Here is an 18,082-nt window from a genome sequence, read left to right on the forward strand (position 1 = left end):
GGGTCGGCTTCATGCACCCGCGCTTCGCAGCATATCCAAGACGGGGTCGGCTTCGTGCACCCGCGCTTCGCAGCATATCCGAGACGGGGTCGGCTTCATACACCCGCGCTTTGCAGCAACACCTTAACAGCCTATTTAACTTTTTCGTACACCTATTTGTTAAATGATCATGTCGGTAAAAAGCTATACATAGCTTATGTTTTAAATATTATATATAGAATCCAACAACAAACAAATCTTGACTTGACTTGACTTGACTTTATATCTTTTACAATTCGTAAAACTTTATCTTTAATACCGGTTTTATTCAATTTTTGCCTGAACGCATTTCTATAAATGCAATCAAAAGCCACAATATTCACTTGTCGAAAGCCGAAGACCTTGTAGTTAAACATAAAAGATGCTTTTTCCGAGAGATCAAAAATTTTGCCTGATGTACCTTCACTTCTGTTCAATAAAACAGCCAAAATAAATCTCAGCATACATTATTTCCGTTCTAATATTTCGTAACGATACACTTTTGTTTACTTAAAGGGACTAGTTCACGTATCGTAGGGACTGACATCGATACCAAAAAATCCGAAATGTTAACAAACCAAAGCTTTAACGTAAATAATTATATAAAATGCAGCAGTATATGCTCTATTTCGCCAAACACTGTTAGACACGCTAGTGCAGGCGAACGATTTTAAGACAGGATGTACATATGTTTGTTCAAATGAGTATATCGGACGACTGTGTAGAAAGGGGTAAAAGGTGCAAAAGACATTTTCAGCTTTTTTTAGGTTAAAATCTTACGTACTTTTGTTGTTATGGAGACGTGAAGAAGCACAAGGGTCGATAATGTTTTCGTTGAAAATGTCAAAAAGGCAGGGTTTTTTTAAGAAAGTAATAAACGAAACATGTTATTTTCAGGTCTTCTATAATTTGTAATAATATACCATACACAAAGTGACTCGCTCATATTTTGGACCAAAAAAGTATGCATCTGAAACACTTATTTTACTTAACTCTATGACATCGAAATTGCAGAAAATATGGTTTTAGTAGGGTTTGAACCTATTCCGTTAAAGTCAAGAAAACAATAGAAAACAGACGACTAGTCCACACGGTCCCCGGGAATTGTACAGAAGTTGTGGATATGTTGACCTGTAAACCATACATTGATAACGTCATTAAACCACGCAACACCACAGCCGTATTAGTTTACAATCGCGTTTTTAAAGCTGCACTCTCACCGATATACCATTTTTACAACTTTTTATTGTTTTGTCTTGAAAAGAGCAGATTTTTGCGCCAATATCTGCAAACCACTGATAAAAGATTGTTGACTAAAGATCCGATCGCAGATTTACATATTTCTGTTCGAAAATTAATGTTTTATGTCTTAAAGCTGCACTCTCACAGAGTTACCATTTATAACAATCTGCGATCTAATTTTTTGTCAGCAGTCTTATATCATTGGTTTGCAGATATATACGCAAAAAATGCTCTTTCCAAGACAAATAATAAAAAAGTTGACAAAACGTTCAATTTGTGAGAGTGCAGCTTTCAACCGTTATTCGCGGTAAGAAAAATGCATGATACATCAACTTTTGATCTTAAATATAAAAACCTGCGATCAAACCAAACAGTCAAAATGGTTTAAAATTTCGTTGCTATGGCTATTAAAGTCCAAAGTGGAGCAGTGTGCACAAAAACTCTTTAATTACACATGGACTATCGGCCTTACACATGGACTATCGGCCTTACACATGGACTATCGGCCGTTCACATGGATTACCGGCCTTTCACATGGACAACCCGCCATACACATATACTACCGTCCTAACACATGGACTACAGGCCTAACACATGGACTACCGACCTTACACATGGATACCGACCTTATACATAGACTATAGGCCTTACACATGGACTACCTGCCCTACACATGGACTATTAGTGTTAAACATGGACTATTGGCTCTTCACCTAGACTAATGACCTTATACATGGACTATCGGCCTTACACATGGACTACCGGCCTCAAACATGGACTACCGGCCATACACATGGACTACCGGCCTCAAACATGGACTACCGGCCTTACACATAGACTACCGGCTTACACATGGAATTCCGGCCTTACACGTTGACTACCTGCCCTACACATGGACTACCGGCCTTACACATGGACTATCGGTTTAACACATGGACTACCTGCCCTACACATGGACTACCTGCCCTACACATGGACTACCGGCCTTACACGTGGACTATCGGCCTGACACATGGATTACTGGCCTTACACATGGACAACCGGCCATAAACATATACTACCGTCCTAACACATGGACTACAGGCCTAACACATGGACAACCGACCTTACACATGGACTACCGACCTTATACATAGACTATAGGACTTACACATGGACTACCTGCCCTACACATGGACTACCGGCCTTACACATGGACTATTAGTGTTAAACATGGACTATTGGCTCTTCACCTAGACTAATGACCGTACACATGGACTATCGGCCTTACACATGGACTACCGGCCTCAGACATGGACTACCGGCCTTACACATGGACTACTGAGCTAACACATGGACTATCGGTGTAACACATGGACTACCGGCCTTACACATGGACAGCCGGGCATACACATGGACTACCTGCCCTACACATGGACTACCGGCCTTACACATGGATTATCGGTGTTACACATGGACTACCGACCATACACATGGACTACCGGGCATACACATGGACTATCTGCCCTACACATGGACTACCTGCCCTACACATGGACTTCCGGCCTTACACATTGACAACCGACCTAACACATGGACTATCGGTGTAACACATGGACTACCGACCTAACACATGGACTACCGGCCTTACACATGGATTATCGGTGTTACACATGGACTACCGACCATACACATGGACTTCCGGGCATACACATGGACTATCTGCCCTACACATGGACTACCTGCCCTACACATGGACTTCCGGCCTTACACATGGACTACCGACCTAACACATGGACTATCGGTGTAACACATGGACTACCGACCTAACACATGGACTATCGGTGTAACACGTGAACTATCGTTGTTATAAGCCATAATGTAGCCAATGGGCGCGGGCAGACCTTGATAAACTCGAATAAACAAAACAGAAAAAGTTGGTTCGAATCTCGACGCCGATGAGAGAACATCACATTAATATATAGGGAAACTTCCATGTAACTTTTTGTACTGTTTAGGGCGGGTTCTTCTCTATTGGAGAAGGATCAAAGGTTTGATTCCCCGTACAACTATACATTTGTATTTGCGGGTTTCACTGATATTTTGTGATTGGTTTATAAGCGTTTCGTATGCTGGTCCTGTCTGTAGTTATAGCATAGGTGTTAAGCGTTTCTGTTTGTGCGTTATTGATTTTGGGATAATTAAACATCGATTCTTCAACCATAATAATTATTTCTTATCATTCGGTTTTGGTAGCAATCATACATTTATTCCTGATTTCATACTTAATTTTGGGGACAATGCAGTTCGAGAAAAGGTTTGTAGTTTAAATTAAGGTAAAGAAGCCTTATTAGTTAATGGAGAAAAGTTAAACCAGTTTGGCGTCGAGCGTTTCAATTTGAGTATATATTTTGAATATTTAAGTCAACTCTATCCAATATATCATTTTTACCAAACCCCAAGATTTCTGTATAATTTTGAGGCCTGTCTCCAAATATAACTGTATCTGTTTAATAATACATATGCCAACTATGCCATTACATTGTTAATTTTCTCCCATCTTCTGCTAACACCACATATTTTTTCTGACATGTTTTGGTTAATTATCACGTAATTGGTCATTGGTATATTTTAACTCATTCACAGCACACTTTCTCGCTTGTGGGCGAATTATGTGATGGTGGCTACGCTTTCCGGGGAATGATTTAACACTGAACATTTGATACTCTTTTGCAGAAAGGATGATATGTTTTCGATATTTATCATCTTTTTTGAATATTAAAACACTATTATTATTATTATTATTTGGAAGTAAGAGTACATCTTTAACAAAACCGTCCACTTTATTGCGACTTGCAACGAACTGCCACTTACACTTAATATTTAATGTATATCGCGTACGTATTTCATGGTTTAACAATTAGATTAATAAATATATGTCAAATTGAATGTTATCTCGTAATAACCTCACAACCATGGTGAAATCTTGAATGTTGGCCTTGTGTAATATGAAAATAACATGACTGTTGTTTCCGGAGCCTTTCCCATATCAAGTATGATTGAAGTTCTTAATTATAAAGCGATTCCACTCATATTTCTATAAAAGGGAAACAATCGTGACTGTTTAATATTTATTTTAAACTATCGATATTTATTGTTTCCATAAATACTTGCTACAAACGGCTGGATGAAAATCTGATTAGCGTTGTTGCTGTTTGTATGCTGTATTTAACCCGTGTCAGATAACTGCGTTATCACCTGCACACTGTGTAAATATCATTTACCTCCCTTTCTATTATTATATATCAATAACATATTAAATACACTGATGTAAATAAAATGCCACATTGAAAAACGTTTATATATTTCTTGCAAAATCAAAATTATCGTCATATTACAAATAGATGTATTTATTTCATGTCTCTGGGGCATGCACAAAACAAATTTTGCTCCAGTATTCATCAATCCAGTCTTGTGAAGGTCAGCGCACGTTTTACACGTGCTACCTACTTGAGTATATCACGCAGTTTTACTCACTAAAATATCATATGTATACCCTGACAATGATCTACAAAACTATTTTCGACAAGTTCGTGTTTTTACATTAATTTACGATACGTAGACTAAGTAATGAAATTGGGCTAGGCTTTTGGCGATACTCATTAACGCCGCATAACAGCATCGCCGTATAAACGTGTTTTCTCGTTAATGCGCTGATTTTCAACGATTTACTTTCGTTTCCCTGGTGACCAGATATATACGCTGATGACATAGACGTGAATAAATTTCACAATCACACAACTACAAGTGGTTCTGGACAAGGAAATAATTATTAGCTCACCTGAGCACATAGCGCACATGTGGAGCTGTGAGAACTGTTGAATTTCTGTTGTTTGTCCCTCGTTAACAGTTGACCTTTCCAGTAACGTTAGTAAATGACACTGAAAGTGCGCATTGTCAAGGGTACATGCACGTCAGTCTGACAAAAAAGGCGAGAATATATGTTACGTCATAAGAGGATTCAATTTTTCAATTGTCTCTAATGACGGTGTTGTGCGTTGTCGTAACATTATATTCCCGCCTTTAGCCGGGCTTGACATCAAACGTTTTACAGAAAGATCAATTGGTTTGGGGTGCGTTTCAGAGACGATCGTTAAGGCGATCGTTAGCTGATTTTGGTAGTACGACCAAAATTACCGATCGGCACCGTTTCAGAGACGCACCGTGCACCTGCTTTATCGTTAATTCTGATCGTAAACCTACGACCGACTAGAGGCACTCGTAAACTTAACGATCAAGATGGCGGATGAAGATTTTCTCCATATCAAAGTATATTTTAACTTTTTATCAACATTTAAGAGTTTAATATTGCGTGAAGCACGTTCACTGGAGTGGAATTTTCAAACAATGTCTAAAAATAGCTCAAAACAGTACGAAAATGTTCTATTTCCGCCGATCTGTCAAAAAAAGGATTTTAACTGTAGAAGATGTAAGCTTTATGTTATATTTAGTTAATGCGCTGACATTGTGTACATCTTAGGCATTGAATATGATGTAGAATTTGATTTGCTTTCATTGCTGTGTAACATGTCCTGTAAAACATTTCTTGATATTCATATTTTTCGGATGGTGTTTAATTCGGATAAATAAATGCCTGTACAATAAACAGATTCAATGTAATATTACCGGCCTCTATGGCATATTATAGTCAGTGAATTATTAAACAATGTTACCATTTATTGAATCATGTCATGATATAAACATTTCATTCTTATTCTTATAGTTAAACATCTTAATCTGGTGCTATTAAAGTCTGTAAATATACCTGTACCGTAAACACCACTGTCACAACCAATTAGTTGGTTTATTTGATAGTTTAATACCATGCACAATATCTGGTCACAATGTAATCATTTTAATTCATCTTCACTTGTAAAAGCTACTTGTTTTTACTAAGTTATCATATGTTCTTTGTAGAACTTTGCAGTATCACTATATGTATACATGTGAGCATTCAAACGACAAAAGATACATCTTTTCTTTTTTCAGACATACCATTTGATGCCGTGTACAACAAAAACCTAAGATGAAAGATTGATGGAATATGCTGTGCTCCTCAGACCTCTTAGACATATATTTAATAATGGTATGGAAAAGGGAAATAAAATCTAATGCTTGTTTTATAAAAGATAATATACTGTAGGTATAGTTAACATATGAACACATTGTCATAAGGACTATTAAAGTAATTTAACTGCAAAACCATTTTATGTATCTGCAGTTAACGCACAGGCTATGTGCAGATGATAATTGATATTCTATATTCTCACTTTTTAAAGTTTAAAATTCAATAGGACACAAACAAATTTTATGAATAATACAATGAATTTTATATTAATACCTTGTTGAGCATCTTATATATAAATTTTGAACAGTTAATATTGGTATAACATATGTGATATTTAGCTAGGTATAAACATTGAACTAGAAATAAATTGGTACCAGAATGGTGTGTTTCATGTTTTCTTACATACCCTACTTATTTTCATTTTTTTAAATTAAAAATAGTTTTTATAAAATATACAAACATGTAAACTATTAAAAGGTGTAACATAAATGTATTGTTGTATTATGTTGTGCTGTATTAAACAATATATTATAACTTTTTGTCTTTTTCAGACCACTTAGTAATCCAAGGTTTCAGACATCTAGAATATGCTCATGGTCAGTCTTCAAGATACTCACCCAAGCATTCCACTGTGAATAAGGATACTGTGACAAAACAGTACTTACCAACATCCACTGGAGATACCAGACCAAGCAGACTTTAAGCTACATATATATGGACACAGACAATACAATTCATTGCATATTCCAACACAGCATAATATTTCAAACTGTTTCATAGGCAGTGAGGCATTTGTGCTAACCTCATACGTTGAAATGATTTTTTTTTTAAGTTTGACTTTGAATTGGAAAAGCCATTAACATTTGATTTTCCAAAACATATTTATACAGTGTCATCTGTCCATTTGTACATATTTTCCTCCAAGCATTTAAACAATTTTGAATTATAAAGGAAAAATTTAAATGAAACATTTATTGAATCCTATGATAATATATGAAACACACACAACCATGGTTGTTCATGTAATATTACCATGGATTTAATTTCAATGAAACGTTCATACTACATTTTTTATAGAAATTTAGTGAATGTTTTGATATTTCTGAATACAAATAACTTCTTGTTGTTGTTATTTTACTTTGACTGGCACATCTTTCAACACACATTGGTGTATATAGTGTATACTCCAGTGTAGGTAATAAAATAATAGAAACAGTAGATAATATTTGCATGAAACTCTGAACATATAACCACTTTGAGAATCTGCACCACTTATTAAGCTACTGTTTTGTTAAATAATGCGTTTTGATGAGATGAGATTGTAAAATAGCTATATTTCTTTTTAGTCATTATGTGTATCGAGTCTTTGAATCATGTCAGCAACTGGTTATTTTATCAAGTATTATGAATGGATCTAATATACTGTTTATTTAATAGTTATCACAACGATTGACACAATAAAGATTGATTTATACAACATATCCAAACAGTCAAAATTATATGTTTGAACCATTTCCCAAGTGCAATACCTCTAACTCAAAGTGTTAATGCATTAAAGTATGAACTTTACCTTATATGAACTAAGGCCAGTTGTTGGGGATACGAATCAGTCATCATCATCATCATCATCATCATCACCAACACCACCACCATCATCAATCATCAACAACATTTACGCATCATCATTGTCATCATCGTTACATCATAAATAGTATCATTGTCGTCGTACCAAATTCATCATTATTATCATTATATTCATCATCGTCGTTGTCTCTGCATTATCATTGTCGTCGTCATCCCACCATCATTATCATCACCTTAGTCGTCGTAGTCCTTGTATTATTATCATCATTATTATTATATCATCATCGTCGTTGTCGTCGCATCATCCTTACTATCATCATCAGCACCATGCTGCACGTTTGCATTTACTTCTCAGGGCAGTCATAATACCCGTACTTTAATATTTCATTTATCAAATACGAATTTAAAATATAATAACTTTAAAATTAGCTGCCTGCATGAAACCAATCGTATTTTGTTGTCCAATTTTATCAGAGTTACACAAAATTTTCTACGGAGAGTCGGGTTTCCCGGCAGAAACAGAATCATATTCATCATTGTGTAATAGTAGTCACTTGCAAGCACCCATTTTGATGTCATATTCTTAGAACAAATGCCTTTTGAATACTCCACAAGCAGCACAACGCATAAGACTTACATTTAATTGTGAGGCGGCTTCCGATGGTTTCAATACCCACCCCAGTGGCGGGCCCAGGGATACATAACTGGGGTGTACACAACCGTAGAAAAACGCTATGTATGTATCAGCATTTTACCCGAAAAGGTATCAATTTATGATTTAAATAAACTTCATTTTCTCGCTAACGACGGGGGGGGGGGGGTCACGGGCCATTGTGCCCCCACGATATATAGCCGCCACTGCCTCCAACACAATGTTCTACTATAGATATAAGTGTAGCATTAGCAGCAAATAGTCAATCAGTTTGTATCGTAACATTAATTGATTCCATTATTGGATGTATGTATGTATGTATGTATGTATTATTATTATTATTATTATTGTCCTTTCCGATAACTTGGTTACTTCCCCTGATTTCTAAGGGAGGCTACTCCATTTCCTACTTCCGGGGAATACATTTTGCAAGATGGCCGACGTAGACAATGAGATCACTGGGGCGTGTATGAATAACAATGAGTTGACACCATTTAAGGTCGTCGATTTGAAAAGATACCTTGCGAACCGGAAATTGAATGTATCAGGTCTTAAATGCGAATTGATTGAGAGGATAAAAGGCGCATATAGACTTTCTATAACTGACAAACGCGTGCTGGAGGAGAGAGATCGGGAAGAAAGAGAGAGAAGAGCAACCGAACGCTTTATCCTCCCATGTGGCGAGGGTCTTCCACCGCCATCAACACTGAAGGCATGGAAGTCCACTATTGATCTGTTTCCTGCTGTAGAGGAAAAGGATATATACAACTACATTGTACTGAAAAGAGACTCGAAACGTCAATTGAAGGCGAGGACTTATTATGTGGACGGACATGTACAGAAAGTTGAGGTATGTCAAATAGTGAGTTTATAATAAGTCTGAGGCTGTTTTTTCTGCCATGTTTACTTCATCTAGTTATATAATTAGCTCAAGGGGACTATTTTGACTTGGACATAAAAGTAATTTGGTGTGAAAAATGTACTCAACATTTTTATGTAGGCGGGGCTAGCCACAATTAAGGGGGGTGTGGTGGATGCAAGCACATGTATGTGTCGAACCACACTGACTATATACTTATCTTAATTTTAAAAAAAATAATGTATTTTGTACAATTTTCATATGTTCTATGATGTATGTTGTTTATTTATTGTCATTTAAATTAAAATATTATTTATAATTTATTCTTCAGGTCCATCTAATAAGCGAAGAGTGCAGCCACTGTTATGTTCAAGCTTCCGTGCTGCCACCATTTCCAACTGCAGACAAAAGAAAGTCACCAGAGTACCAACCCTGGATCCTTCTGTCGAAAGTGACTGGCTGCATACACTCCGCGTTCTGCAACTGTCCAGCTGGGTAAGTTGAATTAATTTGTGATAAATCAAAGTCTCTGATCTGCATTGATGAAAGGTGTCAAACCCACACACGCTAGGCTATTTTGTCAGTATTATCAAATACTTAAACTTGGGGCATTCTTCAAACTATTTCATATCTTCTTATCAAACTTGGTACACTTGTTACAAGAGACAAAAAAGCACATGTTATAACTGTCATAATTTTGGCTTTCATGGTTAGCTGAGTTTTGCTATTTTTTTCTGAATGAAAGAACAGGCGAGCTTATGTATTGATTCAATGAACTCCCTTCACCGTGTTGGTGTTTACTTATGGCACTGTTTGTGTTTTGTATGTTCATGGCCTACCAGGAAATACTAAGTGTAAAATACTGTGTATTCACCTCCATTTTCAAACTTTAATGTTTTGGAATATACATGTAAGTATAACAAGTAAAAAGGCACACATGTAAATGAATTTTTTTATTTTCATCTAGTGAAGGTGAATGCTGCAACCATATTGGTGCCCTGCTGTATGGACTTGAAGACCTGACGCGTAAAAAAACCCTTGCTCCAACATCCAAACCCTGTGCCTGGAACAACTTCAGCATGCTGTCTGCACCACGGAAACGTAAGCTGTCGCCTAGGAAATCTGAAGATCTTATGTTCTCAAAGAAGAAACTGTACAACGTGTCAGTACGTAAAGTTTCTGTAAACAAAAACCATGAACTGAACTCTATCAATGGATGCACTGTTAACATTGACAGATTTAGGCAGAAACTGGTTGGTTCGAAGTTGAATGTAGGCTGGTTAAAAAACTTTGAAATTGAAACAACTGAAAATGAACCAGATCTCCCTGTGTTACATTCTGTGCCATTCAACTACCATGATAGTGTAAACTTGAGGGACAGTTCTAGTAAGACAGTGTTTTTGGATCATTTTGACTCTTTGAAGCAAAGCGCTGAAGAAATTCAATTAACTGAAATCTTAACAAGGGGCCAAAAAAGTGGGAAATGGCAAGAGGCCAGAAAAGAACGCCTAACAGCTTCAAACTTTGGCAGCATCTGTCGTAGGAAAGAATCAACTGAACCTGACGGACTCCTGCGGCAGATGTTGTATTCCAATTTCACAAGCAAGTACACAGAATATGGAATTAAACATGAGAAGGCTGCAAAGAGAATGTATGCGAAAGCAATGCAAACTGACCACAAAGGACTAGCAGTTAAAGACAGTGGTCTAGTTGTATGTGCCGACAGACCCTACCTTGGTGCCAGTCCAGATGGGCTTGTGTTCTGTTCACATTGTACAGAAAGTGTTGGTCTGGTTGAGATTAAGTGTCCTGCCTCTAAGAAATGGAGGATGCAAACGCCTGAGGAATGCTGTGAAGACAATGATTTTTTTTGTCAGTTAGAGAATGGCAAGGTGTTACTCAAGGAAACACACAAATATTACTACCAGGTCCAAGGGCAGATGGGAATCACCGGGAGGAAATGGTGTGATTTTGTAGTTTGGACATGTGTAGGTCTTTCTATACAGAGAATTGCATTTTGTGAATCATTTTGGCTGAAAATGTTGTGTCAACTTGACAGATTTTGCCTTGAATCATACATTCCTGAACTGTACGCACAACGTGTTAAAAGGGGAATGAGTCTGTTCAATTGATTTGTACATCGTCTAGTTATGTGTTGTTTATACATGTACATTTGAATGATCAATAATGGCAATTTATGTGAATATCTTGTTTGCTTTCAGTTATTTTCATAACTATATTCAAAATGAAACTCCAAAATGACTGTATTGTTACTATAATTTGAAACCATGAATAAAAAAGTTGTAAATCTAAATTTTGGGCAGTATTTTGAAAGTATGTGTACTTTTGTCAACATATTGTGATTATGCGATGCTGTAAATCTACTTTAATTATTTCCTTGTTTTATGTTTGACCTTTTCTACTTTTCCTTTCCATTTATCTAGTTTTCAGGGATGTATTTCTGAGCTTAATAAATGGACATATGTTTAACCTTTCAAGTGTGTTATTATTGCATTTTGTGTGCAGGATAGTGATAGCGTTTATATTGCCATTGTTTAAAGAAGTAGCTGAGTTTTACTCTAAAACAATTGAAGATGTTCAATTGAATATTGGTTTGCATGTAGCTACTGCACGGCCCATAACTCAAGACTGTCGAGTTGTTCTCCTTTTCTGACTTGCTAATTAAAAACAACAAATGAGTGTTACTTTCTTATGTTTGCAGGGTGCAAAACTTAAAGGGGCTATACACCGTGTGATGAAATATCGAAAAAAAAAAGAAACTTGTCAAAAACTGACATAAACTTGGTATCAATGTGTACAATGCATTGAAACTAACTAACTGAAGTACCACATACCGTAGTATACAATTAATTTATTTTCGCATTATTTTTTCCATATTTCTCCATTAATTTTTTTTACTGGGTATGTATACCTAGTAGAATTCATTCTTATGCGTGATTTGCTAGTTGATGATATCATGGGATATAACCAAGTAAGGTATATTAGCTTAAGCATTCATATGGTTTCGGATAAGCCTTCGTAGCAAAGTGGATACAACACTGGACAGCTATTTTGGTGACACTAGTTCAATCCATAGCTCAATTTTCTTTTACATTTTGGTATTTCTTTACCATTATCATATCAGAAGAGTAAAACATTTTATTAAATAATTTGTCCTGAGATTTGTTACAGAAAAAAACTTTATTGGTGCCAATCTGGTGTACAGTCCCTTTAAACATTGGGACATATTTAGCATGGGGCTAGTTTTTTTAATCTAATGTATCTTAAAGTTAACATTTGTCGGGCATTTCAGTTTGATCTATGGCACTCTTGCCTATTCTTATTTCCACTTAGTTCAATTATGAAACTGATATGAAAATGGTTCATACTGAAAAATCCTTTAAGCAATTCAATACTAATGATTTGAAGTACGTGGTAGATCAATTACACATGGCAAATAAAAAAAAACTCATTTCAGAGCCAAACTTAATAAGTGATCTTTGACTTTTATTCTTAGAAATGTTACAAATAATAAAACCACAAAATACAAAGCAGATGTTTCACAAACAAAAAATTATATCAATAAATTGATCAGTTAATGCATACATGTTTCAAATCAAATCTTGAAATCCATTCACATGAGCATATTTCCTTATCCATTTTTGTCAAACCTGAATCAAATGTGTAATCTCATATGTTATCATATAACTTGCTCGAAAAAATGATTTTAAAACAAAATTGTAATTTCATTGTTCTAGTTAGAAGTATACAAGTTTTTATCCCTAAATCTAATGCTTGATATATACAAACGCTTTCATTGACACATGAGTTATTATTGAACAAGTGGTGGCCATAGATTTGTCAAATATGTGCATATTTTGAACACTTTAGAAATTCTCCTTGACTGTGTTATAGGAATATTGCCATGCAATATTCGAAAGTTCTTGATTCTCTCCATTTGCCTTTCAACATGTATTCGTAAACTTGCAATATCTTTTGTAAGGAGAACCTCACGTTTAGAGAATTGTTTTCCTTTCTGTTTAAATGGTGGAATAATGAGATGAATGCCTCTTGGAGTAGTAAGGTCTGTAATAGTGAAACCCTTATCAACCATTATGGCGTCTCCTTCTTCAAGCAAGTCCAAGAGTCCACATTTTTCTGTGAGTTTCTTGTCACTGGTACAGCCCACCCAACAGTCAGAAACAAAAGTTACAACACCATTTGGGCTTATACCCACCAAAATCTTATGAGTCATGTGAGACTTGTAATCACTGTACATTAAACTTTTCAAAGAAAGAGAACTGGATGTTTCACTGTAAATTTCAGTGCAGTCGATAATAATTCTAGTGTTAGAATATTTCTCTTTAAATTGTTCAGGCATGTTATTTTTCACTACCTCACGAGATGGCCATTGAACAAGAAAGGATAATTGTACATGTAAATAGTTGATCCATCTTTCAACAATGTCACTACATTGTGAAGTGGATATGCAAAACCTAGTACCTAGATCTTCAAATAACAGACCTAGACGTAGGCGCATCAGCACCATGAAAAATTCATCCAGAACACTTAGAGTTCTTGGCCGTCCTCCATCTGAATCTTTATAGTTAAGTTTCCGCCTTGATGTCCGCACTTCAGCTTCATCCTTGATTTCATCAAACAAAGCTTCAAACACAACTCGATTAGGGATTCCGGTGTAAAAACTGACCAAATCGTCATTGTATTTTACGTCATCATATGTGAGCATAGGTAGCTGACATTGTACACCAAAGTCTCTAGTAGAATGTTCTGTTTGTGAACTGAAGTCTGCTGTTTTTCCCAGGAAACTTTCTTCAGTTTGTACTTCCATCACTGCACAGTTGTTCTCAGTCTGTGTGTCACAACATCTGAAACATATACAAATTGATCATGTACCCATTTACCACATCTTACATGTACAGTCTGGTAACCCTAACCAAATGTTTGTTTTTTTGGCCTTAAACATTTACAAACACTTAAATTTTCCTATTTTTGTTAAAGAATGAAGAAAAATGATCAGAAGTAATTAACTTATCAGATCGATTTCATAGCACAAGAAGCAATATATATATATATTGAACAATACCTAAAGGACTGATTCTGTGGCTGTAGTACTGGTCCCATGCAGTAATCATGCAGGTGGACAGAGGTATCAATGGCATGCCCGGAAGGGGATACAAATGACAGTTGTGGCTGTATACTATCATCATTTGACAGTTCTAGGTCTAAATCGTCATTGACCGTATCACCATCATCATCATCACCTACGTCTTCATCAAGGAGCTGAAATTGCAAATGAAACTGTATAAGATAAATGTTTTAGTACAAAATCTGCCAGGCTATATGGTACACATTTTTCCAGGCTGTATTTGAAAACAATTCTTTAATCATTTCTTAAATTACAAAATTTACAAATAAGTGCTGTGACATTGTTTTTAAGCACCGTTGATATAACATAATTCATTTTGAGGTGCATGTAAGGAAGAACTTAAACTAATATAAGAAATAAAAAATACCGTTGGCTGGAAGGTTTTGGTAGCACCAGTCTCAGTTGGAAACATAGATGGAAGTGTATGCTGGAATGAAGGTCCTCTGAAGCCAACAAAATGCTCACTACACAATCGTCTGTGTTCATTCCACTGGAACGATCTCATGACCGTTTTACATCGCTGCACCCACACACGTTTTAAACGTTTGTTCTGAGGAAAACGGTGCAATGACACTTTTCTCCCATCAATAACCTTTCCTCTGTAAATTCCTTTACAAATACAACAGTACTTAGGGGTTTTCCTGCCCGTTTTCTTTATTAGTTTTGAATCTTTACTTTCCATTTTCACTTGTTGCTGTTTACTTCCTGGTTTGTGTAGTCCCCGGAAGTAAATTTCCGCTTTTTGCGCATGCCCACTTGAAGAGTATTCAGGGAAAGATAATCGAGTTATCGGAAAGGACAATTATTATTATTATTATTATTATTATTATTATTATTATTATTATTAATAATAATAATAAAAGACAGGTGCGCTCACCAGTTTAATATGACGTGACGTCATTTTACTTCAGACTGTGTCACTCGCTTTAACGCTGAACTTGATCGTTATATTTTACGTACGACCGGAGAGTTTACGAGACGTTTCTGAAACGCCTATATGATTATCGTTAAATTGGTCGTTATTATGATCGTAAATTTACGATAATGGCAGATCGTAAAATCTATCTGAAATCTGATCAATTGGTTTGGTTCGCATTTAAAGTGACACTCTTATTCAAAATCAAATCATACACATGTGTAACGAACATCAATTTTGACTGATAAACCTCTTACTACATACTAAATAATGCGTTTGTGGAAAATATTAAGTATCGATAATAAGATTGTAACCGTGAATGCTAAAGGATTTACTGTGATCTAATGTAGTCATAAGGTAGAAATACCGAACTTTATGTCATTTCTTTGAAATTAAACTTGGTTTCCGTCATGTAACCATTGTTATCGATATTTATTCATTCTTTTTGGAATATTAAAACAATATTATTAAATGTGGTAAATCTTATTTGGAAGTAAGAGTGTATCTTTAAGCCGATCTTACAAAATCTTTGTCAGAATTTACGTCTCCAAAAGTCCAGTTCAAAGCTTGGTTAAGTAGACACAAAAAACTAAGTCCGTTCTTGATGAAATTTATCAACTGCATAAGCGTGGTTGATTTCGTTTATAAATGCGGCAACGTGTTGACGTACACCAGAATCCGTAGCTTGACGTTTTAACGTATCTTGTTCGAAGAAGTTCACGTATAGTACAGCGGATAAACAGGGAACGTGTATTTTAAGACATTCCAAGATCGGGTGCATCACGGGTAACGTCAGCAATAGCATACATACACGTCATCTCCCGGATCGGTTTGTTACAGCGAGTTCAACGTCGAACCTTATTGAAGGAAGTAGAGGAAGGTTAATCAACCGCCATACAGAGAAAAATCGGCTTCTAGAGCGGGGCGTACGCTGCATGAGACATATCGTGACACAATTCTCGCGTGACGTCATCGTCAAGTTTGACGTCAGTGGGCGGTCGACAATCGTGCTCATCGATGGGGTTTCGTGATAGTTAGTGATGCATCACGATTCAATATCTCCAGTGCTGACAAGAGACATCGTATTTATTGGCGGCGTCATAAAGCCAATGCACGTAACTGCGTATTGCTATATTAACATTTCGGTGGCGGCACAATTTCAATTAAAAATCACTTAACAGCATAATAATCACTTCGTGACATTTTTGCATAATTTGATAACCATAAGAGTCTTGTTTAATAAGATTTTTAAATAAGTAAAATTGATTGTGTTGGTTATTAAATAAAATCGTTGTAGCGTTGTTTTATTAACATCAGCTTGATAGGTACTTCTTGAAATGAAAACATGCAACACTTATTTAATAGGTGCCACTGTTGCGCTGTCGAGCACCAAAACAAGCCCCAGTAATGGTGCAACGTTGGATACTTGTTGTGGGGAGTCTATACCCCGGTCAGTTGGTTACACTGAACATGGACTACTTCTAGAACAACGCCTTTGGTAATGATCTGATGAAGTGTTTTCTTCCGATCACGATTTACCTGTTTCATCAAATATATCACAGTTACCAAGCGAACAACATGTGGATGTGTGTTCATACTCGACAAGCCGTTATCTGGATTTTGCACATGTTCGGGGCGTCGGTTCAACTGCTATCAATACATTATTTAATGTACTCAGACCATTAACGAGAAAGATATGGAGTCGACAAAAATGGGACGGTTGGACCGACTGTCGTAGAGACGGACGTAACGACGGGAGTGAATATAAATTCCCTTATTATCCCCACCTCACTTTGTCACCGGAAATATGGTGAACACATTGTTTTTGCGACCTAACGTTAACTAATCAGCGAGTGTTGGTTTTTTAAAAGGTGCAAATAAATATTAAAAATAAAACAAATTGCAGCAAAGTTGACCATATCCCACCCTGTATCAAACACAAGACCCGTGAAGAAAATATTGTGATGACACGTTTAAAGTTTTAATTCTTCAGTTTGTGTAGGAGAATGAGGTGGTTAAATGCTCTAAACGGTATTGTGTATATCCTTTTTGTATGTAAACGTGTACCCCCTCTTATTATAATGATCGAACAGTTATTTTCGTCTGTAAATTGTTTGGTTTTTAACTTCAAAATATCTATTCATTTCAACTAATAAAAAGTTTCATTAAATATTAAACATTTTTCGCCTACGTTTTATGGTTCAAAGTGAAGTGTTCTGTTTCGTTGAAGGGGAAGTAACTACAAAGGATTTGAAAAGTAGTTCTGCATGTTGATATTTTCACTACTTATTTTGCAGTGAAAATGTCAAATTCATATTTTCCCTGTTGTTATATTACTGACACTGCATCGGAAAGCATGAAAGAAATAACATACATATGATATCCATTTAAAATGAAATTTAATTATTCTACGAAAAATGTACTACCAATTCGTTATATTCTTATAAGTACAAACGTGTCTAACTTTAATGCTTATGCCCTATTCCTACCTCACTAAAAGGACGAAAACTGTTAAAAGGGTTAACAGGGTAAAGATT

General features: G+C 36.0%; 1 protein-coding gene across 1 annotated transcript; it reads right to left on the bottom strand.

Moving 5' to 3' along the window:
* Positions 1–13,114: 13,114 nt before the first annotated feature.
* LOC128241098 (uncharacterized) lies at positions 13,115–15,317 on the bottom strand. Its single transcript, XM_052958077.1, has 4 exons — positions 14,997–15,317; positions 14,567–14,763; positions 13,425–14,348; positions 13,115–13,133 (listed from the first exon to the last, which is right to left on the bottom strand). Exons 1-4 carry the CDS (start codon positions 15,309–15,311, stop codon positions 13,115–13,117), a joined length of 1,455 nt encoding a protein of 484 aa, XP_052814037.1. The 5' UTR covers positions 15,312–15,317.
* Positions 15,318–18,082: the final 2,765 nt, after the last annotated feature.

Source organism: Mya arenaria, chromosome 7, assembly GCF_026914265.1.
Source record: "Mya arenaria isolate MELC-2E11 chromosome 7, ASM2691426v1".
Taxonomy (NCBI): domain Eukaryota; kingdom Metazoa; phylum Mollusca; class Bivalvia; order Myida; family Myidae; genus Mya; species Mya arenaria.